At 39.1% G+C, this 14,653-nt stretch overlaps 1 protein-coding gene across 1 annotated transcript in view; it reads right to left on the reverse strand.

The window, feature by feature from the left end:
* thada (THADA armadillo repeat containing) overlaps positions 1-14,653 on the reverse strand; it is a 133,809-nt gene that overhangs the window by 62,363 nt on the left and 56,793 nt on the right. The window contains 2 exon segments of the mRNA XM_061690981.1: positions 9,199-9,330; positions 11,750-11,839. Of these exon segments, the coding sequence (XP_061546965.1) occupies positions 9,199-9,330; positions 11,750-11,839 (222 nt within the window).

The raw sequence follows: 14,653 nt of genomic DNA on the forward strand, positions 1-14,653 counted from the left end.
TCAAGCTCCGTTTTGAAGATGTGGACGACATCAAGATAGTCGTAGCAACATAGCCATGGAGGATCCTGAAATAATTATTTTAAGACTGCATTATGGCGTGGCAGAGAAGAAGGCTTCAGAAAATATGTTAAGACTCCAGGGGTATTACTTCAAAGAGAAAATCATTTTGGAATATATCTGTTTTTTTTTCTTTTTTAACACCAGTCCTGGAATATTTCTGACACACCTCATAAATATATGTGTAAAGTAATGTAATTTATTATGGATCATATTCAATAATGTCATTCTTTGTATTTAATGTCACAAAATTAGACTATATGTTGTTACTAACTATATACAAACATCTTAATCTTGTTTTAGTTTCTTTTTTTAGATTAGATGTACATTTCTTTAAATCCCTCTTCAATGCTGTTTTTGTTGTACTTGATGGATGTAGAAATATATTAATATGAGTGAATGTTTTAATATTGCTGCTGTGACAATGTAATTTCTCTGACAGGAGCGACTGGGCACATTACCGTGAGCAGCACACACGCAACAGCAGCACTGTGTTCGGGAATGAATGTAATGTACATGCGGACATCTTGTTTTAGGTTATAAAAAAAACTGTTAAAAGACAGTTTTTAGGTTTAAAGAAAAAACTAAAACTGTTAAAGACCGTTTTTAGGCAGTCTTGTGTACAGAAAGACAGGCCGTTTACAATGTATTTGTTGTTTGTTATACCACAACACATTAAGAGCAGTATGCAATTTAACGGTGTGAAAATTCCAGTCCACAGATGACAAAGAACACGTGTTTCAGGCTGTTTTTAGTCTGTGATGGTATTAAAATTTGTGCCAAATAAGGCTGGGTTTAGCTGTTCAAAAATCAGTGGAAGCCTGGAAGCAATGTGAAACAGCAATATATTTACAATGGAATGCAGTGATGAAAAGGAAAGCTTACATTTTTGGCTTTGGCAAGAGGGAGTGTGTGATATGAATAGAAGCACAGTTGCATCTTCAAACAATGTGTAACACATTACACTACATAAAAACGATGGAAAAAGATAGCTGGATGGTGAATAAACCACAATCATGTCGATTGATAATTAGATGCTATATGGACCAACAAGTCAATGGTCAATAATTGCTTTTCCACCTGCTGTTTTGCATATCTGTCATTCTCACACGCACAAATACATACCAGGCCGAAATCGTAACACAAAAAGGTTGCAAATACAAACAGTTTACTTTACTTAGCTGCAAATGCTACTGCATTTACATGCAGGCACGCACGCACGCACACATGAATAGACAGACAGACGTATAGACAGAAAGACACCTTTGACCATTCCTTACTGTGCCCGACCCCTTTCCATTTGAGGCACATATGTTAACTTCTTTTGTAAATGTGTCCCAATGTAATTCTTGTGAAAGGAAATGACAGTTTGGAACTTGTGTAATTTTAGCAACAGAGCTGTGCCCATTGGGGTCAGTATGAACGCTGTTGACTGGCATGGGTGAGTCTCATCTGGGCTTTATTTGAAAGAAAACTGGTGAAATGGTTTATTGCACAGACTTCAGCATGTTGTTGGATAAACAAGCTCAAGCACCCAAGTGTGTCACTGGGGAATGAACACACGTTAGGAAGTGGCGTGGTGACTCATTTCAAATGAAAGGGCTCCATTTGGCCATTCAGATAAAATTTAGATTCCTAAAAGTGATATTGCACAAAAACACCCTCTCGGCCTCCATGTACTGTCTTGAAAAAGAAACAAGTAAAATAGAACAAAAATCACTTAGTGCTAACAATCTAATATGTACAATACTGTATATGTATCATTGTAGCTCAACGGATCAATTTAGATTACTGCATAAATATTTGCATTGGTGTTAATGGTTACTTTGCTGGTGGTAACATAACTAAAGGCAGTTATTTAATAGCAAAACATAGGAAAACAAAACTTCAAGATATTAGCTGATTAGCCGACAGATGTAGGCGCTTCTTTAAACGCAGTGACTTGTCACATTCACAATCATGGCGTCTCAAGGCTGCCGCACACAGAGCGCCGCCGCCGAAACCGACTGAACTGTCATGTAGTATACATTATTATGTGACAGTTTTCATGAGTGGCCTGTCACTCTGCCACTGGTTTTGCCGCGATTCAAAATTTTAATCGCCATCTTAACTTCGCTGCAGCGTTTATTCATGGGGAAAACACATTTCTGGGTTTAGCGAGCCACGACGCATCAATCAATATAAATAGTATATAAAGCATCAAATATTGTGTTTTACAACAATACCTCACTATATTTATAATGTATAATGTAGCTGTGAATGAAAAAGCAAAGCTTGTGACCAGAATGTACGTGAACATTCGTACACGCTGTGTACGTTCAAATGGAGCCACCGACCCTCTATTCAAATATCCACACACTCGCTTTTATTCTCACCAACACCCTCTCTCTTGAGCAACCTGCTTATTCCTTAATTAATAATCTATCTTTTTATGGTTTAAGGAATATGATAAAGTACAAGATACTGAATACACAGCATCAAACGCCTATATAGGCTTGCGGGGCATCCACTTATGAATCGCTCATGCGCAGGGGTGCGTTGGCAACTCTTCACGATAGTCCGGTCCCGCAGTGTGCGGCAGGTTTAAAGTGTGGTCGACTGAGGAGCGGGGGCATTTTTGTCCATATTGGCAGAAGTTGATATACAGCGAGATGGAAGGTGCGACAAAAAACGAGCGTGTCACCTTCTTTTTGATCCAGCTCCAATCCCTCCCACTTTTGATTGGTGCCTGTTGTAATGGAAAAGCAACGGAGCACGCCGGATGGTGGACCAGAATGTCCTCGAAGCCGTCCGGAAGTCTTTCTCCATGGCCTCACCGAACTCCTCCCATACTCGGGTTTTTGCTTCAGCGACCACCAAAGCTGCATTCTGCTTGGCCAGCCGGTACCCATCAGCTGCCTCAGGAGTCCCACAGGCCAAAAAGGCCTGATAGGACTCCTTCCTCAACTTGACGGCATCCTTCACCATTGGTGTCCACCAACGGATTCGGGGATTGTCGCCACGACAGGCACCGTCCACCTTACGGCCACAGCTCCGGTCGGCCACCTCAGCAATGGAGGCGCAGAATATGGTCCACTCAGACTTGATGTCCCCCGCCTCGCCTGGAACGTGAGCAAAGTTCTGTCGCAGGTGGTAGTTGAAACGCCTTCTGACAGGGGATTCTGCAAGACGTTCCAAGCAGACCCTCACAATGCGTTTGGGCCTGCCACGTCGGACCGGCATCTTCCCTTAGCATTGGAGCCAACTCACCACCAGGTGGTGATCAGTTGACAGCTCCGCCCCTCCCTTAACCAGAGTGTCCAAGACATGCGGCCGCAAGTCCGATGACACGACCACAAAGTGGATCATCGAACTGCGACCTAGGGTGTCCTGGTGCCGAGTGCACGTGTGGAGACCCTTATGCCAATAACAGAACACCGCTCGGGCTCTGATCGGGGGAGGTGGGCTGGGGCATTCCTCCCAATCACGCATTTCCAGATCTCACTGTCATTGCCCACGTGAGCATTGAAGTCCCCCAGCAGAACGATGGAGTGCCCAGCGGGAGAACTTTTTGGCCTTAATTCTAAGCGGTACGTGTGGAGAAAACGAGGCACCTGATCAATACAATCAAGGAGGAATGAAGGAACGATGAATGCGGCCAAGTACAGGGATATCCTCGATGAAAATCTTCTCCAGAGTGCTCAGGACATCAGACTGGGCCGAAGGTTCACCTTCCAACAAGACAACAACCCTAAGCACAGATAAAATAACGAAGGAGTGGCTTCATAACAACTCCGTACCACTCCGTGACTGTTCTTTAATGGCCCAGCAAGAGCCCTGACTTAAACGCAATTGAGCATCTCTGGAGAGCCCTGAAAATGGCTGTCCACCAATGTTCACCATCCAACCTGACAGAACTGGAGAGGATCTGCAAGGAGGAATGGCAGACGATCCCCAAATCCAGGTGTGAAAATCATTCCCAAAAAGACTCATGGCTGTATTAGCTCAAAAGGGTGCTTCTACTAAATACTGAGCAAAGGGTCTGAATACTAATGGCTTTGTGATATTTCAGTTTTACTTTTTTAATAAATCTGCAAAAAGTTCTACAATTAAGTTTTCTGTCAATATGGGGGGCTCTGTGTACATTAATGAGGAAAGAAAATGAACAAATAATTTTAGCAAATGGCTGCAATATAAAGAGTGAAAATTTTAAGGGGGTTTGAATACTTTCCGTACCGACTGTATATATGTACTGTATATTGTTCAAATGCATGAGGATACTGCTTAATACAGCGTATAGTGAGGTCATTGTTTTCTAAACTGTGTACAGAGCGAGGTATTTAATTAATGAAAAAATGAACTGAAAACTTCCATTTGGGATGACCCGGGAATACCTGCCAAACAGTAGTTTTTACTTTTACTTTAACCTTTATTTCAGACCCAGGGGGATCCATATCACAAAGTAAAAACAACGATTTAAATGACAAACAAGAAATAAAAACAAAATGGATTAAAAAAGACTAGCTCAACTGCGTAGATAAGGTGGTTGATTCGTATGTCACCAATCCTACATCCCGTACCACTTGCATTTAAAATCTAAAGACAAATCAGCCACATACATGTTAAAAGAAAAGGAGACAGAATACCCCGCTGACCAACACCACTGGACACATAAAATGGAGCAGATGTTATATTCCCCCACCTCACTCATTGCCTGATACCAAGATTGTGATTGAGAATCCAGGGACCCCACTTTTTGTCAATTTTAAAAACAATTTGTCATCATGAACACGATCGAATGCTTTAAAAGCATCAATGAAGCACATTAACATTGTAGAGTTTTGTCTATGGTACTGTATCCATCCAAAATCTCCTTTACAGTACATAAACCAGTGACGTGTTACAAGTTTGGTGTAAGAATTAGCATTAGAATTTTGAAAAAAAAAAAACAAAAAACTAAAATATCTTTGTTTCTACATTGCTAAAAGAACTGGGGAGTCGAGTTCCAGGTCAGGTCTAAGTTGCAGGTGCAATAGATGAACATGTCTCAATAATATTTGCAGACTTCATCACAGGAATGTCAAAAATGAAGGTTAGAACCACAGTTTCCCTTTTGTCTGTAAGCTTTACTCCCCAATAAACAGAGTGCAGACAGAAAAACCAGTCACAATCTAATCACAAAGTCTGACATTAGACCGCACAAACAAAACCAAAAAAAACTTTTTAAAAACAAAAACTTTTAACTAAGGCCATGTCCATACATACACAGATATTTTCAAAACGTATACAGTATATTTCTAGCACGAGGTAAAACGATCTACACTCTTCTCCAAAAGTATTAGAACTGTGAGTTCCTTTATTTTTTGCTATAGACTCAAAACATTTGTGTTTGACATCAAAATATACGACATCAGAAACATGCAATTGTAGGTACATCTGATAGAAAATTTAGAGGATGTCATTATTTGTAACAAAATACCAAATATTTAGGTGCGAAAAAAGTACTGCATCAGACTAAAATTGCTATTTATGACAAGATTTTAGTTGAAAATATGCATTAAACTTGTGACCAGCTGAAATCACCAAAGTACTGCATGTTTGTTTTGTGATGCTTTTCCAGCTTGTCAACTTGTCTATTTATGTTGTTGTTTGTTTTCGGGGGGTTCCTTTTCTTTAAATTCTCAGACAAAATGTTTCTGTAGACTTCAGTTTGTTGCTGCCATTGTGTCCTAGATCATCAAAGAAGATTATTGAGTCCATCCCAGAAGAAGCCACGGAAACCCAAATTGGGAAATTACCTCAACTGTGTTTCAGATGAGCTTCGATGTTTGGGATCATGATAAATAATTTTTCTTTCACCAAATTTAGGTTAATCTCTGTCTCATCTGTCCATACTTTGTCCCAGAATTTTTAAGCTCATCCCTGTACTTTTTGACATTCCAATCTAGCCCTCCTAAACACACAAAATAATAACAATAATAATAGGCGGCACAGTGGGCGACTGGTTAGCACATCTGTAAACGCATGATGAAGGTTTTATTAAGTGCTGCTAAATGAAGCACTCTGTGGCCAACTTCAAAATAGAAGCGTTAAATGGCTTTTATGTCCAATGTAGTAATATATTAAGCTTTCATTTTGAAGTTGGCCCTCTCAACTCGTTGGGTGGCTACCTTGACTTCCACTTTTCAGCTGGCCTGACTGCAATGAAAAAAACGCCAGAAGTAAATAGAGAGGGAAAGCACAACTGTCGAATTATTTGCAGTTTGTGACCGTTCACCACTGACCAATCAAGCAGAACAACGGGGAAATACCCTTCCTTGACAATTCACAATATTGATGGGGATTTTCAAATGAAAACTCGATGCTTCCAGCCTAATGTTATTGCGGTTTATGCATTAACTGTATTTGCTTGCATTAGGTTGAAATTTGTGATTGGATCTTGGCAAAAACATATTCTACTGTTAATAGTTTAAATACTCGAGATCATGTCACATATTTCAAATGACACACCAAAAAGTTGCAGACACTGAAGAGTGAGTTTTGGAAAGTCTTCAACTTACACATGATTTCCTGACCAGTTTTAAGAATACATTTTAATGTTTTCGTGTGACCGAAAGGCCAAAATACGATATATGCTTTTTTTTTTTTTTAATTTAAATATCCATGTCCATGTGGACATAGCCTTAGACCGTAACAATGTTTTGATTAAAATGAAAAAACAAACAAAAAACTAAGCATGTTTAATTGTCAACATCATCAGTGTGTTGAGTTTAAACCAGATAGGTTAACAACAAATATCTGATATCTTATGGGAATACAATTTTGTGTATATTTTGCAGAAGAAACGAAAAGAAAATAAGTGATCTAACATACAAGGTTTAGACTATGTGTGTTTTGTCTTGATGATTGTATGTTTCCATACTTAAAAAGGCAGTGCAGCTCAGAAAACCTTTATCATGGCTGAGTGAGCAGGTGTGTGACCCTCTTGATGTGATAGAGCATTCCACTTGCCTGCAAGCCACATTCTCACTGATAGTGATGGCAATAGGGAGAAGCTGCAGATGGAACATAATGCTGGCTACTATGCCAGCCCACACAGATCTCAGCCTTGCTCAAGGGTACCAACTCTTATGACGGCAGGATATATGGAACCCAAAAAAAAAAAAAAAAAAAAAAATACAAAATAAACTGGCAGAACACATCTCGTGCGCACACACACAACATACAGATATATACAGTGGGTACGGAAATATATATTGCAGCCATTTGCTAAAATCCTTAGTTATTTTTCCCCCCTCAATGTACACACAGCACACCCCATATTGACAGATAAAAATGGAATTGCTGAAATTTTTGCTGATTTTCTTTTTTTTTTGAAAAAAAGAAAAACTGAAATACCACACAGCCATAATCAGACCCTTTGCTCATTATTTAGTAGAAACACCCTTTTGAGCGAATACAGCCATGAGTCTTTGGGAATGATGCAACAGGTTTTTCACACGTGGATTTGGAAATCCTCTTCCATTCCTCCTTGCAGATCCGCTCCAGTTCTGTCATGTTGGATGGTGAACGTTGGTGGACAGCCATTTTCAGGTCTCTCCAAAGATGCTCAATAGTTTTAAGTCAGGGCTCTGGCTGGGCCATTCAAGAACAGTCACAGAGTTGTTCTGAAGCCAGTCATTATTTTAGCTGTGTGCTTCGGTTCATTGTCTTGTTGAGACTGCATCTCTGGAGCTCAGCCACAGCGATCTTTGGGTTCTTCTTTACCTCTCTCACCAAGGCTCTTCTCCCCCGATCTAGGAACGTTTCTGGTCGTCCCAAACTTATTCCATTTAAGGATTATGGAGGCCACTGTGATCTTAGGAACCTTAAGTGCTTATACTCACTGCGGGCGTGCTGGAGCCTATCCCAGCTATCTTCGGGCGAGAGGCGGAGTATACCCAGAACTGGTCGCCAGCCAATCGCAGGTCACACATATAAACAAACAACCATTCACACCTACAGAAAACTCGGAGTCTTCAAATAACCTACCACGCATGTTTTTGGGATGTGGGAGGAAACTGGAGTGCCCGGAGAAAACCCACGCAGGCACTGGGAGAACATGCAAACTCCATACAGGGATTTGAATCCCGGTCTTCAGAACTGTGAAGCAGATGTACTAACCGTGTCGCCAAAATAACAACCAGTACATACAATTTAGATTTGTTGCAAAAAAAAAAAAAAAAAAAAAAACACTGTATGCCTAATATGCATATGTACTCATGGAGTTTGTAAGGGATTACAATTATTCCGACAAGGTGTTTTATTTTCTCAATTTTCTTTCCAGTTACTCAAACATCAACTCTGGCACCCAAAATGCGTGAATGTGTAATTCACTACACACTTCTGGAACACACACAAGACTCTGTGGCAGCTGGGCAAACAATAATTTTCGCTTATAAAAAGCATCTGTGTTTTTTGTTGGAATTTTCTAAAATATTTAGATGACATGCGCTATGCTGGCCAAGAAAAAAACAAAATTAAGGGAGTCGCTCAACTAAGCCATTGTCACCAAACGGTCATTTGATGTTCAGTGGTTCTCAAACTTTATTCACCAAGTACCAAAAAGTACTCAAAAAGTATTCAGGAGCTACGTCCTTCGGCTGGCCTGGGAACGCCTCGGGAGAGCTGGATGAAGTGGCTGGGGAGAAGGAAGTCTGGGCGTCCCTGCTAAAGCTACTGCCCCCGTGACCCGACCTCAGATAAGCGGTAGAAAATGGATGGATGGATGGATGAAAGTATTCAGCAAGTACCACCATCATGACCAACAAAACACAGGAGGCCCAAGTATTTAAAAAAATAAACAAAAAAAATTCTTAAAACTAAGTATAACGTGACTGACTAGATCTATGGCTGAATGCTGTTACATTTCCCCTAGTATTGTGTTGTGTGGAGCACAGGCAATAATGGATTAAATGTATGGTCTCCATCATCACCAATATATGGTAAAATTACTGAAAATCTTCAGCAGTAAAAGAATGGTGGAGTATTGTTCGAGAAAATGGTTCTGCTTCTAATTTATTACTGCTGACATTCCAATTTATTGTGATTATTCACTCCTTTGATTTGCATTTGCATGAGAACCAGCCCCTGGATTTGAGTTTGTGCTTGCCTCCTCCTTACCTGATGATGAATGGCATGAACCGGGCAAGTCCCAGAGGTGAAGAGGAGCCATCCATTGTAAACGGGTAGAGTCGGCTGAGGACCAGCAGCAGCAAGAAGAGACTGGGATGCAGCTTCACTTGACCACTGTCACTATACATACATGCATACAGTTATAGACTTTATATCACTTCTAATCATGCAGCAGTGTTTCAATATGTACGTGCAGGCCAATTAAATGCTATGTAATGTTTGAAGTGCAACCAAACTTTTGTTCATGTTTTGTTTCTAAATACATTAAATATTTTTCAAGTGCTTACATAGCAAAGCCTATTTATAGAGCACATTTCATCCAAAAGGTAACAATATGCTTTATAGGATTAAGACCATATTAAAAAGAAGTCAGTAGACCATTAAAATAGTCAAGTCTACTTGAGATAAAAGCATGGATGAGCATCTCCTGGTCTACACATTCAAGCCTTCACTCTAGATATGTTCTTCAGATGGTAGAAGGCAGTTTGAGTAATGATTTGATATGACTGTTAAAGTCAGGTCGGCATCTATGAGTACACCAAGGTTTCAAAATTGGTCTTTGGTTTTTAAAGACAGTGACTCTCGGTATTTACTAACAGCAATCCTCTTTTCTTTATTGCCAAAAACAATTCTCTCAGTTTTGTTGTGGTTTAATTTAAGAAAATTTTGGCTCATTCAGTTATTTATGTGTTTTAGACAATGACAACACCTCAATTGAGCTGTAGTCATCTGGAGACACTGCGAGATATAACTGTATGTCACCTGCATAGCTATGATAGTCAAAATTAAAGTTCTGAAAAATTTGACCCAAGGGTAGCATACACAGGCCGAACAGGATGGGTCGAAGAAATGACCCTTGAGGGACCCCATAGGTCATTGCCATTCGATGAGATTGAACACTTCCAATGGTTACAAAATAACTCCTTTCCTCCATGTAAGACCTGAACCATTTAAGGACTGTTCCATTTAGTCCTACCCACATTTGCAACCTATTCAGCAGGATATTATGATTTACCGTATCAAAAGCCGGACTGAAATCCAACAAGACCAAAATTAACACCTTTCCCGAGTCAGTATTCAACTTTTTATCATTTAGCACTTTGATAAGAGCAGATTCTGTACTGTGATGAGTTCGGAAACCTGATTGAAATTTGTCAAAACGTCGATTTAAATTGCTGACTTCATTAAAAATAACTCAACAATCTTGGCTGTGAAAGGGAAATTTCAGCTGGGTCTATACCTTTGCAAACCTAAATTTTCCAGATTTTAAATTAGCGCCGTGATGTCACGGGGCTGGGGCGTATACCCCATGATATAAACACCATGCGCCCTTATTCCATTCAGTGGCCATTCAGCAGAAAATGCAATTCCTTGTTCATAAATAACTTCACCCTGTTCTATCAGTACAGTGTGCAAATGGCGATGAAACTATGCCCACAACTTGAAAAAATTTATCTTCCTGAACTGTAATTAGGTATGCGTTATTTGGGCACCGTGTCTTGTCATCTCGCATCTTGCTAATATTGCACTGAAGTCTCAATGCTGATGCATCATTATATTTCTAGATCAAGAGAGGAGGATTAGCTGACCTCCAGAAGACCAGGAGGCAACGGCTTGGCTGAATGCCTTTGGATTTGCTAAATAAATAAATACCTAGATAATTGTTTGCCCATATTGCACTGAAGTATACAATGGATTTCTATACACTGCTGCCCACTTGTGTTTAGGACAATAACCACAAATAAAGGAAGCAATGGCAAACATTGGAAGACAATACTATGATTTGCTCTTGGTAGACAAAAATAACATTACATCATTATTTCCAAAAACAACAAAATGCCAAAAAACAGACATTCACCTCTATAAATACATATCTGTTAAATTAGTTTAACAGATATGTATTAAATTAGTTACATAGTTGAATGTTTTAATGTCTACACTTTAAAGTATCACTGTTAAGAGCAGTAATTCTCTCATGTCCTATTGTTTGTTTCAACAATTCTTAGTGCGGTTTAGGTATCTTGATATACTGATGATGATGTGGCGAAGTAAGAAAGTCAAGATTTGGTTCCATGCGAAAACCATGAATATATAAACAACCAGCCAAGGGAGTGAGGGCGATTGTGAGAGTCCTCAATTAATTGGATCCATAGTAAGATAAGAGAGAGATGTTATTAGATGATTCAAATGCTTTTAAAAAGGGAGTTTTCTCCGCGGAGGCAAAGACAAGGCAGGTGAGTCTCTGCAGAGCCGAAAATCTTCTGCAGAAACACAAACCCAAAGTTGGTGTCACATTTACTGCATTCTTTATTCTTCAAGCTGAAGTTGCCTGATTAGGTGAAACTTTTGATCACATCACAGTGTTCTTTTCATGGATTGTCAAGTTGGAGGTTATTGACCTTGTTCCAAACACAAAATGTTTGTTTTGAAGAACAAATTGTTAAAGCTTGCAGTGATTTTATACTCCAATAGTTCTGGTGCATGGACTTAAAAAATATTTTCCACAACAAAATCACAAACAAGAAAGTCATAGCCTTACCTTTCCACTGACACAGCTGCTTCCTTGAGATGGCTCAGTAGAAATGGATACAGGGCTGGGAAACGAGTGAAAAACTCACGACCAGTCATTCTAAGGTGAGACACAGAGGAACAAGGGAAAAAAATTATTGGACTACAAATACAAAAAAAAATAAAAAATTTAAACAAAAGAACCTGCGTTATGGCAGAATATTTCAATCACCTTTTCTCATGCCAAAACTACACAGAGCACAGTACTAGGTTGAAATTATGATGGTAAAAAACAAACAGAAACACAGGTGAAAAAAAATTACTGAAAACAAATCCTATATTGTACTTTCATTAAAGATAAGTCCACCTTTTTAGTTGGAAACTGTTGAACAAAATCAGTTAAAGGTCTACCACTAGCTCTCTCGTGGGACATTACACATAAAACCTGCAGTATGTAAATATTTTTTTGTTAAAACGTCCTTTTCACACCAAGCCACTACTAGATGACACAATGTTGATTAGGACTATCAGTTTCTCTAACATGCTGTATTTTTCAGTATGTATGTTTTTTTTTTTTTTTATATTTAGTGACTGCTGGATTCATTTCCCGCGCTGGCCAACCTGATGATGCACTGAACATGGCGGCACGAAAATGATGCATTTTACCTGCCTTATGTTTTCTAAAAAGCTCGGTTAACATATTTTACGCTTCTGTAGGACAAAATAATAATAAAATAATTACTGTGTAAATGAAAACAATAATCATAGTAATTACTGCGAATTAACAAATCCTCTTTCCGAGGACCCTTTAGCTGCCTAACAAGGTGCCTAACGTAAAATACACGCACTGAACAATGATGCACAAATGCAGCAATAATAGGGAATGACTCACTCTGTCTGCATTATATTTCCTGGGATATTTCTGTCTGATCATTACAAATGCAGACAGGCTTCAATGATAACAAAATACCAGCCGTCTCCATGACCGAAATCCATATAGCTTCCAGAGGACCCCTTAGCTGTCCAAGAAGGTGGCAGACATAAAATAAATGAAGCTCAGCCATGTCCGAGCAAAGCATGTGCAAAACGTAGCAATAATAGGTAATTTACAACTGCCTCTTCCGACGAATCCATCTTTTTTTCCCCCTCACTGGGTGTCCTTCAAAATAATAGAATAAAAATGTTACAGAATGTTGTAGAATCACATACAAGGGGCCCACTACATCATATCGAAGGTTTCTGTTGTTGTAATACTGAATTCCAGCCCAGGGGATGACAGAACTTGCGTATTATAGCTGTGTTGGTTTTGGCGGAAGGAAAAATAGTGTAATTTGAAAGAAAAAACAATCATATGAATACACAAAAAAAGCACATGAAATAACAACATTCAGAATGAATACACAGTGTGACTTTTGCAAGTTTTTTTCAAATAGGAGCAAATTCAGCCTGCCTCAAGGTGAGAGTGCGCATTGACTTATGTGGGGCCACAACCAAACACACACGCACGCCATGCATGTACATGAGGACAGACACACATTTCAATAAAATGACACACACACGCATCAATAAAACACAAACACACATGCATGAGCACAATAAAATGACAAATGTTATATTTAACACAGTCTTGCTTCGGCAACCTCAATTCTACCTCAGGGCTATTTAAGTTTTTATTTCACAATGCTCATCGAAATGAAGTTGTTCCTTCAGGGAAGAGAGCATCCTTACAAGATCATATGACTGGAGAGACTGCCACTGGCTTGCAAAGACATGGGAAGTTATGAATGGGCAACAATCAGATGAAAGGCTGTCATGTTTATGTGTGATTTAAAAGCTACTATAAGGATATGAGAAACTCCTCGCCACTTGTGACCTAACAGATATGTAAGTAAAATGTGATGCCCGAACGAATCACTGTGTACACATGCAAATACCAGATATGCAAACACCAAAGGCATGAAAAAGGTGACAGAAAAACAAAACAAAACAAAAACATTGTCTGGGGGATCCCCGGGCTCCTGAAGAGAATGTTTTTTTTATTTTAACAAATTAAGCAATCTGCAAGACTCTGGAGAGTACAATAAGAGAAAATCAACATGTTTTATTCACGCAGAAAAACATTTATTTACACTGCTTAAGTACATGTTGATGTACAAATTTAGGATTAAAATTAAATTTTCCTAATTTCTTTGCATTTTTTGTTTTGGCCACCAACTTTTTGTTTTAGCCTCCAACTTGAGCCAGGCCTATCTCCACCTGCACCTGATGCCTGCTTCAAGATGTCCCAAAATGTGCCACATGAACAGCATCCTCCTCTACAATCATTATCTGTTTCACTATTACCAACTTCAAAGGCTAATCTCAAATGCATCCTCCAGGAAAATATTAAGTATAATATTTTTCTGTTTTTATTGACCATTGCTAAATTTGAAGTTAGTTCATTTTGTGTTGTCACATAATCCCGAACATCACTCCGTCGCTTAATACATTTAACTTTAACATCCGTAAACTAATTAGATAAATGTAAGCGCATTTCCTAATTAATCCAAAATGTACGAGCGGATTAACTCTTGTTGCCGATGTTACGTGTGCTTTGCTGTCACACTGGGACCACAATCAGGGCAACGACCCGCAGCACCTCAATGCGAAAATATAAAACACCAGTGCAACAAATACGACACTGGCTGATCTGATGAGCCAAAATGTTGAGGATAGATATAGAGGATGTCTGTTCCAGAGGTGGATAGAATAGGCAAATATTGTACTCAAGTAAGAATACTGTTACTTGACAATAATGCGACTCAAGAAGTAGTCCTCCAAAAAATTACTTAAGAGTAAAAAGTACACAGTGAAATAATTACTCAAGTAATGAGTAAATAGTGAGCAAATTCAGATTTTTTTAACCAGAGCATGAACATCACTTTTAAAAATAAAT

Source organism: Phycodurus eques, chromosome 11 (assembly GCF_024500275.1).
Source record: "Phycodurus eques isolate BA_2022a chromosome 11, UOR_Pequ_1.1, whole genome shotgun sequence".
NCBI classification, from domain to species: Eukaryota; Metazoa; Chordata; class Actinopteri; order Syngnathiformes; family Syngnathidae; genus Phycodurus; species Phycodurus eques.